At 41.9% G+C, this 16,712-nt stretch overlaps 1 protein-coding gene across 1 annotated transcript in view; it reads left to right on the top strand.

The window, feature by feature from the left end:
• WIPF1 (WAS/WASL interacting protein family member 1) overlaps positions 1-16,712 on the top strand; it is an 81,518-nt gene that overhangs the window by 57,603 nt on the left and 7,203 nt on the right. Inside the window, exons 2-5 of the mRNA XM_008064888.2 lie at positions 129-217; positions 5,511-5,640; positions 10,862-11,050; positions 12,656-13,426. Of these exons, the coding sequence (XP_008063079.1) occupies positions 167-217; positions 5,511-5,640; positions 10,862-11,050; positions 12,656-13,426 (1,141 nt within the window). The 5' untranslated portion in view covers positions 129-166. The remainder of the gene's footprint in view (positions 1-128; positions 218-5,510; positions 5,641-10,861; positions 11,051-12,655; positions 13,427-16,712) is intronic.

Below are 16,712 nucleotides of genomic sequence, written 5' to 3'. Positions count from 1 at the left end.
AAAAAAAAAAAAAAAGCTGACTTATGAGAGCTGTCACTTTGGTGGGAAAGACAAGAGGAAGTTTAGAACAGAGTATTACTAAGATGTCTAATACCTATGCTTTGTATCTTTTTGTCTTATTTTTGCAGATTTATCAGCAAGACTGTTGAACACATAACTGCCCAAGATGCCCGTCCCGCCCCCTCCAGCGCCTCCACCGCCCCCGACACTTGCACTGGTGAGTACTGCCTCCCCATTCATTTTCTATGTGTAAAGCAAGTCAAATGAAGTCAAAACCTGGCACACAAGTATTTGTTTGAAATGTGTTTACATCTACCTCACATGTGATAGGCAGGCTTTCCTCATGCCCAAAGTGAGCCAAACCTTGAGCCCCAGTGATACAAACAACTGAAAGGTTGTTTAGGGTCTCATGGGATGCATAATACAAGTGTGGAATGTGGATCATTAGGTTTCCTCTGCCACATCCAATGGGAGGACTCACAGGAGTAGGTCTAGAACCAGAATGCACTGCTTCCACTCAGATGAACTCAATGTCTGTTCTTTAACTTCTAGGCAGGACAATCCAGAAACCCAGGTCCTGTCTGTCTGCAATGCAGCCATTAAAGTGTCTTCCAGTCTCGCTGTTTTCTTTTTCTCCGCCTTCTCCCCTCTTCTTCCCATTCTCTCTTTTGACAATTATTAAACCCCTACCCCCACCTATCCCATACATATTCACGGTCTCCCTTAATTCTATCCTGGCACTGAGATGTCTACTTTCCAAAATAATTTCTTCACTGGATTCGTCCTGGTCCTTTGATAGACCTATCTGGGGAAGTCAGTGCGCCTCTTCCAGGAAGTCGACAGCCCTCTACGTGGTCATAGGGAAAGGCTCCAAGACCCATTCCTCTACAAAGGCCTCTCCAGCTTTTGAAGGCTTCACTGCTAAAGAGCTGTGGTTCTTCATTTGTCACATGGGGAAACTGAGGCTCAGAAAGGAAAAATCTCTTGCCCCAGGTTTCCAAAGAACACATTTGTCTAACTTATCTGAGGTTGAAATCTAGTGGGAAGAACTAACCATTAAATAGTTCACTGCACTCAAAGTGTGGTTGTCCAGCTGCTCTTTGGAGTCCCCAAGGAGATAAGGACAGAAATCTCTGTAAGCATTTAGGAACACTCACAGCAATGCAACAGTAATTTTATATCTGAGATTGAATTTTGCATTTTTGAATTCATTTTTCTAATAATTCATTGTTATTTTACAAAAGTCCATGATACAAAGATTTTTTTAAAAACCTGGCACTTCACGTGTATAAATTTAAGAAGCTTTAATCTGGCTAACATAGCAGGACTGTTTTATCTATATTCCCCATAAGTGTGGGTTGTATACCACTTCTGGGTAATACATGGATTAATTTTTAGAAATTTTAATGCTCATTTATTTATTTTAATGTGTGTTCTAAACATTTTAACTATCACATTAAACTCAGGACTTAATAGGGATTGAATTTAAATGACAGAATTTTTTTTTTTTTTTTTTTGAGTTGGAGTCTCGCTCTGTCGCCCAGGCTTGAGTGCAGGGCACGCTCATGACCGCCACAGCCTCAACCTGCTGGGCTCTGGTGATCCTTCTGCCTCAGCCTTCCAAGTAGCTGGAACCACAGGCATGAGTCACCATGCCCAGCTAATTTTTCATGATTTATTGTGGAGATGAGGTCTCACCAAGTTGCCCAGGCTGCCTCCCAAAATGCTGGGATTATAGGCATAAGCCACCATGCCTGGCTGAGAGAATTTTTTTTTAAAGAAAATGTTCATTGAAAAATAGGGTAATAAATAATACAGAGAATAGTGAATTGTCTTAATGAAAAATATTAAATAAATAACATAGGTGGTTATGAGAAAGATGACAAAGATCATGAACATTGTAACAGAATGATTAAAGTTTGGATGAACCCTTATTTGTCTTTTTTTTTTTTTTTGAGTCAGAGTCTCACTCTGTCCCCCAGGGTGTAGTGCAGTGACATGATCACAGCTCACTGCAGCCTCTGCCTCCTAGGCTCAGTTGATCCTTCCATCTCAGCCTCTCAAGTACCTGTATCTACAGGCATATGCCATCATGCCCAGCTAACTATTTGATTTTTTTGTAGAGATGAGGTCTCCCCATGTTGCTTAGGCTGGCCTCAAACTCATAGTCTTAAGCAGTTCTCCTACCTCTGCCTCCCAAAGTGCTGGGATTATAGGCACCACGCCCGGTTGAGAGAATTTGTTTTTAAAGAAAATGTTCATTGAAAAATAGAGTAGTGGCCAGGCTTGGTGGCTCAGCCTGTAATCCCAGTGCTTTGGGAGGCCGAGGTGAGTGGATTGCCTAAGTCCGTGGGTTTGAGGCCCGCCCGGGCAACTTGGCGAGACCTCATCTCTACAATAAATCAAAAATTAGCTGGACGTGGTAGCGCGCATCTGTAGTTTCAGCTACTTGGAAGGCTGAGGCGGAAGGATCGCCGGAGCCCAGCAGGTCGAGGCAGCGGTGGCCAGCAGCTGCCACTGCACTCCAGTCTGGGCGACAGAGTGAGACTCCAACTCAAAAAAAAAAAAAAAGAAAGAAAAGAAAAATAGGGTAGTAAATACTATAGAGAATAGTGAATTGACTTAATGAAAAATATTAATAAATAACACAGGTGGTTATGAGAAAGATGACAAAGATCATGAACATTGTAATAGAGTGACTGAAGTTTGAATGAACTCTTTTTTTTTTTGGTGGCCATCATAGAACACTGTCCTAGTGGAACAAGGCAGTGGACACAAAGTCCCTGGACACAAGAGACGTTAGCACCCAAGGAGGTCAGGTGTCAAAATAAATTTTGAGGCAGAACAGGCGGTCACTGAAGGTTGCTGTCTCAAAACCATTAAGAGATCCAGTGTGGACACATCACTTAACCTCTCCAGGCCTCAGGGTTTTTTATTTTTATTTTTTATCCTTAAAAGGAAAACAACAGATTATTTTAAAAGCTCTTTCCGAGATGCCCAAAGTATGTTAAGTTGAAAAAACAAGTATCGGTGCAATAGAGGATAATCCCATTAGGAAAAGCAAATTCTGTATGCAAAGAGCATTTCTGGAAGGACAGCCTGGAAGTTTTTAAGGCTTGCTTTAGGGGTATGTTGAGGCTGATGGGGGAGGGGCATTGGAGAGCTCACATGTATCCTTCTGTCAGGTTACAGAGAAGGCTCTGAACTGATACTGCCAGAATTTGAATCCCAGCTCCTCTCTACTAACTAGGTGACTAGGGTAAATGATTCAACTTCCCCATACCTCAGTTTCCTTGTCTGTAAAATGGGAATATTAACCCACAGGCTTGATAAGAACCAAATGAAATAATACATATCAAGTGCTGAAAACAGTACTGGCCCAGAGTAAAAATTAAATAAATGTTAACTGTACCTGGCCCAGAGTAAAAATTAAATAAATGTTAACTGTACCTGGCCCAGAGTAAAAATTAAATTAATGTTAACTGCTATTATTATAAACAAGTGATACTTTATAATTTAATTATTTCAAGACGTTTCCAACTTATATAGTGATTCTGTTTAGCCTTCTTCATGGTTTTTCTGTGCTCTCCTTCGGCCTCTAACTCTGATAATAAAAGGCTGGGTGATGCCGGGAACAGGAGCATGCACCTGTAGTCTCAGCTGCTGGAGAGGATGAGGTGAGAGGATCATTTGAGCCCAGGAGTTTAAGGTCGTAGTGTGCTATAATTGTACCTATGAATAGCCACTGCTCTCCAGCCTGGACAACATAGTGAGACCCCCACCTCTAAAAATTACTTTTTTAAAAAAGGCTGGGTGAACTATCAAACCATACATTTCCCCAGCTACCTCCTGTGGCCCTAACTAGCCCCTTTAAAAGGGTTGAGACCAGCCTAGGAAGACTCTTGGGGTCTGCTGGAAGGACCTGTGGGTTTGGGGCAGCCAGATTCTCCCTGGGACCAACCAAGACCAAGTTAGTTTCCAAGTGTGACAGACACAGGCAGATTCCTACTTCCAAGTTCATATGCTGGTCTCTCAGTGTCCCCACTCCCCATAGTAACCCTGAAGGAACAAGGCACCAATTTTATAACAAGGATCTTGCCCAGGAATTCTGGTAGTATAAGAAAATACCTAAACATGTTAAAGCAGCACCTTTGTCCATTCCTCAATTTCTTTCTTTCTTTCTTTTTTTTTTTTTTTGAGTAGGAGTCTCACTCTGTCACCCAGGTTGAAGTGCAGTGGCATGCTCACGGCCACCGCAGCCTTGACCTGCTGGGCTCAGGCAGTCCTTCTACCTCAGCCATTCAAGTAGCTGGGACTATAGTCATGCACCACCATGCCCGGCTAATTTTTTGATTTAGTGTAGAGATGAGGTCTCGCCAAGTTGCCTCGGCTGGTCTCAAACCTGTGTGCTCAGGCAATCCTCTCACCACGGCCTCCCAAAGTGCTGGGATTATAGGCATGAGCCACCATGCCTGGCCAGCATGTTTCTTTTGTTTTTTGTTTTGAGTCAAAGTCTCACTCTGTCGCCCAGATTGGAGTGCAGTGACAGGTGCATGGCCACCGCAGCCTCAACCTGCTGGGCTCAGTTGATCCTTCCCCGCAGCCTTCCAAGTAGCTGGAACTACAGGCATGCACCACAAGGCCCAGCTAATTTTTTTATTTATTGTAGAGATGAGGTCTTGCCAAGTCGCCTGGGCTGGTCTTGAACCCATGGGCTCAGGTAATCCTCTCACTTGGGCCTCCCAAAATGCTGGGATTATAGGCGTGAGCCACCACACCTGGCCCCTCAATTTCTGTGAGCTAAACTTTCAAGGGGATTAAACATCAAAAACACCTTAGACCCATGGGACGTGGAGGAACTTTTGGAGTAATGAAATGTTTTATATCTTGACTGTGGTGGTGGTTACACAGCTGTGTATGCTTGTCAAAACTCATAGAACTGCAAATGAAAAGGATGATTTTACTATTTGCAAACTGTGCCTCAGTGCATTTGCCTTACAAAGAAAAAAAGCAACTTTGGCAGTCTAGTCAGAGGGAATTATTTTTTAAAACTTTGGTGGGTTTAAAAAATATTTACTTACTGCTGACCATTTTTTTCTAGAACCTATTTTCCTCTGAAGATGGGAAAGGGAAGCTATCCTTCAAGGCACGTTCTGGAAAATAAAGTCAAATAGTGTCCTGTAGCATCCCTCCTTGTGTCTAGCTACCTAACCCTAACCTGACCCTGTTGATGACAGTCAGATCGTGGTCTGAATTTTCAGAGGCTTTAATCAGGGACCGGCTCTTCCTGCCTTAACAATGAATGTAATTTATTGCCGCATCTGCTCCCAAATGTTTGGATCTTAAAAAGAATGATATGGGGTCTAAAAGTTGTAGAGAACTTACAGTCTATAACCAAGAACCTGAATAACAAGCTTCCAAAACCCGACTTGTCCCAGCTGAGTGCTAGAGTGCATGATTCTAATGCAAGAGATGAAAGATGAATGCGTATTTGTATGATTTGTTTTCAGGCCAATACAGAGAAGCCTACCCTGAATAAGACAGAGCAGGCTGGGAGAAATGCTCTCCTCTCTGATATCAACAAAGGGAAGAAACTAAAGAAGACGGTCACCAATGACAGAAGTGCACCGATATTGGACAGTAAGTGAAAAAAGCTACTTTCTATAGAGATAAATAGCTTATGCCCCCCCGACACACACACACTTTTTTGTTGTTGTTAACAACAGCTGCAAAGCTAGCAAAATAAGGGACTGTATCACTCACTGCAGGCCACGGCTTTGGCTTGTGTTCCCCTCTGATGCTACAGGAAGCCAGTATAATAATTCTTTGTCCAAGACATACACAGCAGCGATTCTCTGCATTATTCACCACACTTGCTGGAGATTAACCCATTGTTTCTGGCACCACAGAAATAGGAGATGGCATAAAATATGGAAAAAGCCCCAACCTTGGAATCAAAGGACATGGGTTCAAGTCCTGGCACATCCATCCCACACCATCTTCAACTTTATTGTCTTCATTTGTAAAGTGGAGACAAAAATGCCTGTTCTGCTGACCTCATAAGTTCATTGTCAGCTTCAAATGAGATAATGCCTGTAAAAGTGCTTTGTTGTCTGGAAAATATAATTCAAGTGTAAGATATGATTATTAGGAGCTCAGAGAGAGAAGACACTTTGCTTATCTATCCATCTAAGTCTAAGGTACTTTCTAGAGCACGGCTACTTATTAGCATGTACAACAGGACAAAAAATTAACCATGACTAGAATCTACTGGTAATTAATAATCAGGTCTCGAGACTGTCTCCTCACATTCCTCAACCTTTTCACTGCCTGCCAGATGTCCTCAAGATTCCTCTTAGACTCAAATCCCATTTGGACTCAGTAGGAAATAGACTGACCTTCCAGAAATCACCAGATGGAGCTTAGTAGACAAGTAAATCATGAGGCAGGATTTTAGCAAGGTGAAGGATTAGAAGTTCTTAGGGGGAATTACTGGGCGAAGTGCCTAATGGGTAGAGGAAGAGGAAGGACCAGCTTCAGGTGAGAAAACTAGTGCGGGAGAAAAATGGAAAAGAGAAAGACCAAGATAAGGCCACCAAACATTGCTGTGTTACCAGGCAAGGTGGTGCCAATGAGAATGCACTCTTCAAAACGGAACTGTGGGGTTTTTGACCCTTGACTTGACACAGTCTGACTCCTATGCCCACAAAACTGATGTGGTTAAAGTATGCCTGAGCCCGCGGGTTTGAGACTCGCCTGGGCAGGCAAGACTTCATCTCTACAATAAATCAAAAAATTAGCCGGGCGTGGTAGTGCGCGCCTGTAGTTCCAGCTACTTGGAAGGCTGAGATGGAAGGATCGCCGGAGCCCAGCAGGTCGAGGCTGCAGTGGCCGGGAGCGACCATTGCACTCCAGTCTGGGCGACAGAGACTCCAACTAAAAAAAAAAAAAAGAAGCCATTTTGCATATGCTTCTAGAAGTTTTTATTCTAATTTGATTTATCCTGTTGGGGGAAATAATTCATGTCAGTGCATATCAGATTATTTCTTCTATCAACAGAGCTCCTATAAGTATCCCAGAAACCTCTATAAGTAGAAAAGATACAGAGCTGACACAAACCTGTGATAAACCTAATCCAGAAAAAAAGAAAATACAAATAAATAGAATTAGAACTTAGAAAGCAGGTAAAATAAGAGATTCAGCCAGGCACAGTGACTCAAGCCTGTATTCCCAGCACTTTGGGAGGCAGAGGCAAGAGGATTGCCTGAGTCCAGGATTTTGAGACTAGCCTGGGCAACTCGGCAAGACCTCATCTTTACAATAGATTAGAAAAGTAGCTGGATGTGGTGGCATGTGTCTATAGTTCCAGCTACTTGGAAGGCTGAGGTGGAAGGATCGCCTGAGCCCAGCAGGTCAAAGCTGCAGTAGCCATGATCATGTCACTGTACTCCAACCTGGGCGACAGAGTGAAACTCCATCTCAAAATAAATAAATAAATAAGATTCAAAGGAGATTTTCTAAAATTAAGGATAGTATAATAAATTTATGTGCTAAAATCATAAATTACTTTTCTAAGAAAAGCATAAATGTATTAAAATTCACTCAAAAAGCCGCAAGGAAAAAGATGAAAACTTTATTAAATTACTTTTCCTCCAAAAAGCTTTGGAGCCAGATGATTGCATTAGTAAATTTTTCCAAATGTTGAGAACCAGCTAATTCAAAGGCTATATAAAATCATTCCCACACATAGGAAGAGATGGAAAGCTATTTGATAGGTATAATGAAACCGACGTGATCCTAATATCAAAACTTGACAAAGACAGCAGCACACACACACAAAAGAAAGTTATACATTAGTGGTTTTCAACTGAGAGTGGTTTTTTTTTTTTGGCCTCCCAGGGGACATCTGAAGACATTTTTAGTTGTCACAACTTCGGGGGGCGGGGGGGGGGGGTCGGAGAAGGGGAGGATTGCTACTGACATCTAGTGGGTAGAGGCCAGGGATGCAGTAAACATTCCACAAGGAACAGGATAACCACCCACAAGGAAGAATTACCTGACTCAAAATGTCAGTAGTTCCGCGATTAAGAAACCCTACCATAGACCACTTAACATCACAGATGAGAGAATACCAAGTAAAATACCCCTGAAAATCTAATTCAATAGTATGTTAAAAGAATAATTCATCAAGACCAGGGTTTAGCTTATTTTTAATGTCAGGAAGTCTTTCCATCATATCAAATAAGAAAGACTGCATAATCATTTCAGTAAATCTTGAATAGACATTTGATAAAATTTCATGCTATAAGAAAACCTTAAAAGCATAAAATGGAAGGATTCTTCCTGACTGAATATTTAGAAAGGGAAAAAGAAAACAATTTATTTCAAACTAATAGTTTGGCTGGGCATGGTGGCTCACACCTGTAATCTCAGTACTTTGGGAGGCAGAAGAGATTGCCTGGGCCACATGGTTAGACCTTGTCTCTACAATAAATCAAAAAATTAGCCAGGTGTGATGGCATGCACACCAGTTACTTGAAAGGTTGAGACAGAATGATCACCTGAACCCGGCAGATGGAGGCTGTACTGGCCGTGAGTGTGCCACTGCACTCCAGTCTGGGCGACAGAGTGAGACTCCAACTAAAAAAAAAAAAAAAAATCAAACCAATAGTTCATATTTAACTTTGAAACATTAGAGGCATTAAAGTCAGAACACGGTTGCCTTTAGCAGCATTAGCAATTTACATTGTTATGAAAGTTCAGCCATCAAGTAATTACTTATATAAAACAGAAATAAAATAAGATACATGGCTCTTAGAAGAGGAAAAACCTTTATTATTTGCAGACCATATGTCTACTAGAAAGTGCAAGACAATACATTTTTAGTAAAGTTTAATTTACAAAATACAGCAGAGTTGCTTATTTAACAACAAGCAAAATTTCCTGATGTCAATAATAACCAGTTGCAAAATATAACAGGAAAATCATTATTCATAATTTCAACAAAAAAATGTATTTGAAGTAATCCTATCAAGAAACATGTATAACATATATCATGAAAACTACAAAACTTTACCAAAAAAATAAAAAAAGGCATGAACTAATGGGAGAATATACCACCTCTCCAAATGTGATGGTGTCTAAATATCATAAAGGTGTCAGTTCTCCCAGATTAGTTTGTAGATTTCATATGATAGTTATCAAAGACCCAACATGGTTTATGGGAATGGGACTTTAAATAATGTTTAACCTCATAAATACAAACATGTTTACATGCATAAGTTGAGTTCATTTTTTTAAGAGAGTATAATCATGGCTCTCTTATAGCTATAAGATGAACATGTCAGGATTTTAATTTAATTCATTAACTAATGAACGAACCAGTAACCCCACATAGGCCAGGCACAGCGTTTCATGCCTGTAATCCCAGCACTTTGGGAGACCGAGTCAGGAGGATTGTTTGAGCTCAGAAGTTTGAGAACAGTGTGGGCAATGTAATGAAACCTCGTCTCTACAAAACAAAAACAAAAACAGAAAACCAAAAACCACATATATTGGCATATAATTGCTCAAATGAATTTATTATTAGGTGTGAAACAGGTCAGTAATCAATTGCATTTTGCTAAATACAAATAACTTCCAGTTTTGGGACAAATATCACTTATATTAGTATCAGTTTTCTACGCCTTACAGAGTTATAAAATACTGTAGCTCAAAGACAATGGGAAATAACCCAGAAGACTAGACAGGAGGATACTTAGTAATCTTTTCCTTTCTTCTTTTTTTTTTCCTTCATCAAAATCATTCACAATATTATTTTGCAAACAAATGAAAAATAAAAATCTTCAAACTCTCAAATTATTGTCAAGAATTCACAATTTTTTTTTTTTTTTTTTTTGAGTTGGAGTCTCACTCTGTCACCCAGGCTGGAATGCAGTGGCACTCTCACAGCCACCTGCTGGATTTGGGTGATCCTTCTACCCCAGCCTCCCAAGTAGCTGGAACTACAGGCGCATGCCATCACACCTGGCTAATTGTTGGATTTATTGTAGAGATGAGGTCTTGCCAAGTTGCCCAGGCTGGTCTCAAACCTGTGAGTCTCCCAAAGTGCTGAGATTATAGGCGTGAGCCACTGTGCTCAGCCCTAACAATTTTTAAATTACTAAAACCTACTGTTGTGTTTTTTGATATTAAAAATTTTAAATCAAGCTAAAATGCCATCAAATAAGTGACTGGTTAATTAGATCTTAATATTACATGTTCTATAATACAATACAATCCTTTAAACTCCTGTTTTCAAAGAATATTTAATGACATGGAAAATGCTAACAAAGTGTTCAATGAAAAATCAGGCTAAAAACTACTCAGTGAATTTGTTGTTAATTTCAAGAAAAAACATGTAATATGAAAAAGATACTACATAACTGGATGTTTGCAAGGAGTAAAATTATGAAATATTTTGTTTTCTTCTCTTTTTTGGTGATTTCTTTTCTTCTCATTATTGCATATCCTCCCTTGGAACCTTTTTTCTTTGAAGATCCTTTTATTTGTCAAATCTTAGGATATAGAACAAATAGCTATTAACCCACATGGCAGCCAGTCAAGTGGGGCATGTGGGGACAGATCATCCTCCATTACTGTTTCTTCCACCACTGGGCCTGGGAGTGCTCTAGAGTGGGAAGAAAACCCCTCTGGTTCTGGCTGGGGTTCAGGAACCCTTTACATCTGGAACATGGATGAAGAAATCTCAGTTGTCTACCAGAGGCTCAGGTTTAGCCAGCTCTCTGTTTTATTATTGTTTTATGGTTGATGTGTGCTAGGACTGGTGCAGTACTCTAATGGATGTTCTCTTCTTCTGCAGAACCTAAAGGAGCTGGCACTGGTGGCAGTGGTGGCTTTGGTGGGGGCAGTGGATTTGGCGGAGGAGGTGGCAGTGGTGGTGGTGGTGGCAGCAGCAGTGGAAGTTTTGGAGGGGGTGGACCTCCTGGTTTGGGAGGACTGTTCCAGTCTGGAATGCCGAAGCTGAGATCCACGGCCAACAGGGATAATGGTAAGGAGAGTGTCCCTCTCTCTGAGTAATTGAAGACAAGGCAGAGTTTGGCAGTTGGGAGCTTGGCATCGCCTCTAAGGCTCTGCGCCCTTTAAAATGCTTTATTGTTTGAAATGTCACCACTGTTTTATGAGACTCTATTTAGCTCTTAAAAAAAACAAAATCAGGATCAGGGCTCCATAGAACTATGAAATACCTGTCCAGTGCCCTTGGGGGTAACCTGTGCTTTTTAGTACTTTTCTAAAGGGTCACTAGAGTGGGAAGAAAAAGAAGGAGCAAATGGAACTTGCCACCCTGGAAATCTGCCCGGTGACCTGCCAGATGCAACTTTCTTTGTGAGGCAGTCTAGGCTGTCTAGTAAATACCCGTGAGCTGCTTTGGAGATATGCTATGAGGCACATCTTATGGAATATGGTTAAAAATCTCACTAAATCTGAAAATGTGTATGGTGTGACAGACGTTGGGTATTTCAGGGCCAGTGGTTCTAAGTAGTCTCTGCAGGGAGCCATGGCAATGAGTCCTGCAGGATTGTGTGAGAACCTGGTGGCAGAGAAAACTGAACTTGACCATGCCTAAACAGAAAGAAAAAAAAAAAAAACTTGGCAGAACACAAGAGGCTCTCTCCTGACTATTGCAAAAGCTCAAGAAAATTTTTTTGGTAATGTTTTTGGTAAAAGAAATTTTTTTCTAGTTCGGTGATCTCTTAAGATGTCCTCTGGGAAAGTGTGCAATTCTCACATTCATGTGAGGGTGGAATCCCTGAATCCTCAGGGTTAGCTGACTGTTTTAGTCCTGGATGGTTTTCCCCACAAGAATGTAAACTACAGCAATGCGGGGTCTTTCTATTTTGTTTCCTCTTCTGTCTCTAGAATCTAGAATAATAACTAGCTTGGAGCAGGTGTTCAATATTCTACCAATACTGTCTTCTTCTTGTCCTCTCATAATGATTAGGAATTTCTCCTGAACTCTTAGCAGTTTCATCCTAGTTCTTGTCCACATATGATGCTAAGAGATCTCTCCAGAATCCTTTGGAAAGGTGAGGGGCTATAGAACCTGAGACTAGGAGGTAGAGAGCTGCGGTCTATTGCTCTGCCTCCAGTAAGGACCACACAAAACTCAATTTGTATCAACAATAGTTTTTGTGTGTGTGTGTGTGTGTGTGTGTGTGTGTGTGTGTGTGTGTGTGTGTGTGTGTGTGTGTGTCAGGGTCTTACTCTGTCACCCAAGCTGGAGCGCAGTGGCACAATTATGACTTACGTCAGCTTTGACCTCCTGAGATCAGATGATCCTCTCACCTCCACCTCCCGAGTAACTGGGACTACTGGCATGTACCACTACACCTGGCTAATTTTTTAATTTTTTTGTGGAGACGCGGTCTTGCTATGTTGCCCAGGCTGCTCTCGAACTCCTGGGCTCAAACAATCCTCCTGCCACGGCTTCTCAAGGTGCTGGGGTTATAGGCATGAGCTGCCGCATCTGGCCTTGTTATCTATGTTTTATAGCACCCTAAGGAAAGGACACCCAGTAGCTGGGAAGTACTCTGGCTCTCTGATTTCTTTAGGGCTCCTAATCTTCTAACTGAATGTTTGCTTTTTTATTCTTCAGATTCTGGAGGAAGCCGACCACCAATTTTGCCCCCAGGAGGAAGAGCCACATCTGCCAAACCCTTTTCACCCCCAAGCTGCCCAGGGAGGTTTCCTGTGCCTTCTCCAGGCCACAGAAGCGGCCCCCCAGAGCCTCAGAGGAATCGAATGCCTCCGCCAAGACCCGACGTGGGCGCAAAGCCCGAGAGCATTCCCCCTCCAGTACCCAGTACTCCGAGACCCATTCAATCAAGTCTGCACAACCGGGGGTCCCCACCTGTGCCTGGGACCCCCAGGCAGCCCAGTCCCGGGCCCACTCCTCCCCCTTACCTTGGAAACCGAGGCACTGCTTTTGGAGGAGGCTCCATCCGTCAGACCCCTCCGGGCTCCTCCTCGCCCTTCTCCAACAGGCCTCCCCTGCCTCCGACCCCAAGCAGGGCCCTGGATGACAAGCCCCCTCCCCCACCTCCTCCGGTGGGCAACAGGCCCTCCATCCACAGGGAAGTGGTGCCACACCCTCCTCCTCAGAACAACAAGCCTCCAGTGCCTTCCACTCCGCGGCCTTCTTCCTCCTCGCAGGCCCCACCTCCTCCTCCACCACCCAGCAGACCCGGGCCTCCTCCCCTGCCTCCAGGCTCCAGCGGCGGTGACGAAATCCCCAGGCTCCCACAGCGGAATCTGTCCCTCACTTCGTCAGCACCTCCCTTGCCTTCACCAGGACGCTCAGGTCCTCTTCCTCCCCCACCCAGCGAGAGACCCCCTCCTCCAGTGAGGGACCCACCAGGCCGATCAGGTATGACAAGTCCTGGAGTGAGTTGTCACCCTCCGACCCAGCCTGCCCAGGTGTCACTCATAATCCTGTCAGTGAAGTCAAACAAAAGCATAAGTAAACTGGACGGCTTTGTGCTTCTAAGTGACACCTGATGTGTATGATTTCATCGTGGCCTCATGTAAACCTCTGAGGAAACCAGGACTAAGATTTCAATTTGTGTTTGAGAAATGAGGAGACCGAGTGACTAAGTTAAATGTCCACAAGCTAGTCAATAAAGAAGAGGCTAGAACTTTATAATCGTCTTTCATCTCTGAGAGTGCTCACTACTCTACTACCCTGCCTCCCTTAAGTGATTCCAGCTCTCGTAATTGGGGGAACAAATTCCCAGCTCCTGCAGGGAGGCTCCCTTATTTTAATGAGAGGGGCAGTTGTGTAAGAGCTAATGAATCTCTCCAATACTTCTCTCTTCCTTTCTCAAGCTTTGAAGCCACATCCTTGCTCATTAAAGACAAACGTTAGAAAGTCCATTTTGCTCTTTGTTAACATCTCTGCTATGTAAACCCCTTGGAGAGTCAAATAAAGGTATGAACTTTATAAAAATGCTCATAAGCATATACTCCACATTTGCATGGAGGGCCAGCTGAAGCCCATCTGCGATGCACTACATTTGGCAGATGTGGATCTTCCTCTCAGCCCCACAGTCCAGGGTTGAGAAACCTTGATGGTGAAGGAAGAACTTTCAGAGTATGAAGTCAAATTGCCTAGAGTTTGCACTCTCTCCTAATTGTAATAGGCATTTTAGTAGAATATACTCCTTTGACTTGTCTTACAGTAGTTATTGATGCACTCGGTAGAACCATCTAACTTTTTCAATTTAATCTCATCATATATACTTCATTATGTCTAGAATCGGGGCATTTTTTTTTCTTTAGCAGAAGTTAACTGACCCTGTGATGACTTCAGGAACCTAATAAACATCATTCTTTAAACTTGATCACATACTGGAATCACTTAGGGAGCTTTAAAAACCATAAATGCCTGGGTCCCTTCCCAGAGTTTTTAGTATAAGCAGTTCGGGGTGCAGACTGGGTGTCAGGACGTTTGAACGTTCCCTCGTGACAACGGTGTATAGCAGAGTTTGAGAACCACTCCTTGAAGCAGCTGTGCCATGGCTCTTCCAGATGGATGAGTCAACAGATTAAATCTTCCCCCAAATATGATAGACATTGACATATAACACAAATTGTCTCTTTAGGTTACATAAGTCATAGCTGCTTATTAAAGAAATACCAAAAAAAGTAAAGAAAATTAAAACAATCTATAATCCTACCACCACCATCATCCAGAAGTAATCCTTAGTAATATTTTTGGTATATCCTTTCAGTCTTTTTAGAATGTACACATATACATTTTAACAAAATCAGCGTCACACTATATATATTGTTTGGTAATTTGCTTTTTATTCAACAATATTTCACTAATATTTTATGATGGTTATTTTCCTACCACCTGACTTTTAATAGTTGTATAATATTAGATCCTGCATATATTCCCTGACTTATTTAACCAATTCCATTACTTGGTCATATTGGCCATCTCTAGATTTTCGCTGTTGCAAATAGTGTGGTAATACATCTTTGTTGCAAAAGATTTATGCACATCTCTGTGTACTTCCTTTGGATATATTCCTGGAAACATAAGTTCTAGGTCAATGGGTGTGCACAGTAAACTTTGGATTTCATAGATACTGCCAAATTGGCTTCCAGAAAATTCCTACCAATTTACATTCCCACCAGGAGCATTTGAGCAATTATCCAGGGCCATCTATATTTTGAGATGTTATTTGACTTCATTGTTAGGGGAGTGGGCTTTAGAATTTGATTGATTTGTAGTCAAACTTCCTGACCTGATCTTTTTAAGCTTCCAAAATGTCTGAGACCTTGTCTGCTGTCCCCACACCTCTCAGGGTTGTTGTAAGAATTGAACGAAACAAGCTTGTATAGTGATTATCTTGTTTCCAGGCATAGTTAAACTCAGTAAATGATCTTTTTAATTATCTTTCTGCCAACAGCAAATAGAAATCTGTTCTCTTTTCTATTGTTCCTGCCTGGGTTTGGAGCTAGAAGGCATGAGGTTAGAGAGTTAGGGACGTGAACATATTCTTAACAAAGAAAGATGAAGTCGATCTAGTTCATAATATTGAGCCCCATAATATTAAAGTCTAGTTTGCATTTAGTGACAATTGTGGAATTACCAGTGAAGTTAAACTCACAGCATGTGGGACACTTTAACTCTAATCAATCAACTCTTGCTGCCTGGGACTCCAGCAATGACAAGAAGATGGGGCAATAAATAAACACTGCAAGGTGAGGCACAGAAGACTCCTTAAGAGACCAACCAGGACTGGGAACTGCCTCCCACCATCACCAAGCGTTTGAGCCAAGACATTCTGTCAGGGATGTTTGCAAGGGGCAGGTCATTCAGTTTAAGGTTCCTGGTTGGATTCTAAATCTATAGCTAATAAGATATTTCTGTCTCTAGCACCACAAGACATTATATTTACTTAAAATGTCAGCATCTTACAAGCGAAACACACTGCTGAAGATCACAAATAATTACTAAGGCCATTTTAAATTACATGTGAAAAAGCTCGTTTTGTTTTATTTTGTTTTTTAAAATTAACTCACTACCCAAAAGCAAAATGGTTTGTTTGTTTTGTTTTGTTTTTTATGCATTATCAAAAAGAATTTACGATGAATATTTTTCTGGGAACTTACAATATCTGGTTATATCATTCCAGTATTTTTAAAAATGACTTCAAATGCTTCCATAGACATTTGCCTTTTGACTGGTTATTCCTGGCAACAGTGCTAGTGAGAAAGGCAACCATCTGGCACTCTTATAGATGGGAAATCCAGTTCCATAGGGTACCAGCCTGCTCAGGGTCAGGACCCACATTAGCATTTATAGCCAAGGGCATTGATTAGCTATTTGTCACTCCCTGTGTTCATCTGCCTCCCCAAAGAGGAAGAACAAAAAAAGGAACTCCTACTGCTCTCAGGATGACTGGTATCTGGTTTCCTGATGCCACTATTGCCTGGAAACAGATCATATGCATCACAGTAACATGTTTGTGTAATTAGCCGTAATACTGTGCATTTAAAGAGCCTAGTTTTTCTGAAGACCTAAAATAACTTCATAACTATCTTATTCTTTTTTTAAAAAATTCTTCTATTTTTAGGGAGGGAGGGGAGATACCATGATCACGAAGGTGGTTTTCCCAGGGCGAGGCTTATCCATTGCACTC

This window comes from Carlito syrichta, unplaced genomic scaffold (assembly GCF_000164805.1).
Source record: "Carlito syrichta isolate Samal-C Ts95f unplaced genomic scaffold, Tarsius_syrichta-2.0.1 Scaffold308098, whole genome shotgun sequence".
NCBI classification, from domain to species: Eukaryota; Metazoa; Chordata; class Mammalia; order Primates; family Tarsiidae; genus Carlito; species Carlito syrichta.
The sequence above is the reverse complement of the archived record's forward strand: the minus strand, read 5'-3'. Positions and strand labels throughout refer to the sequence as shown.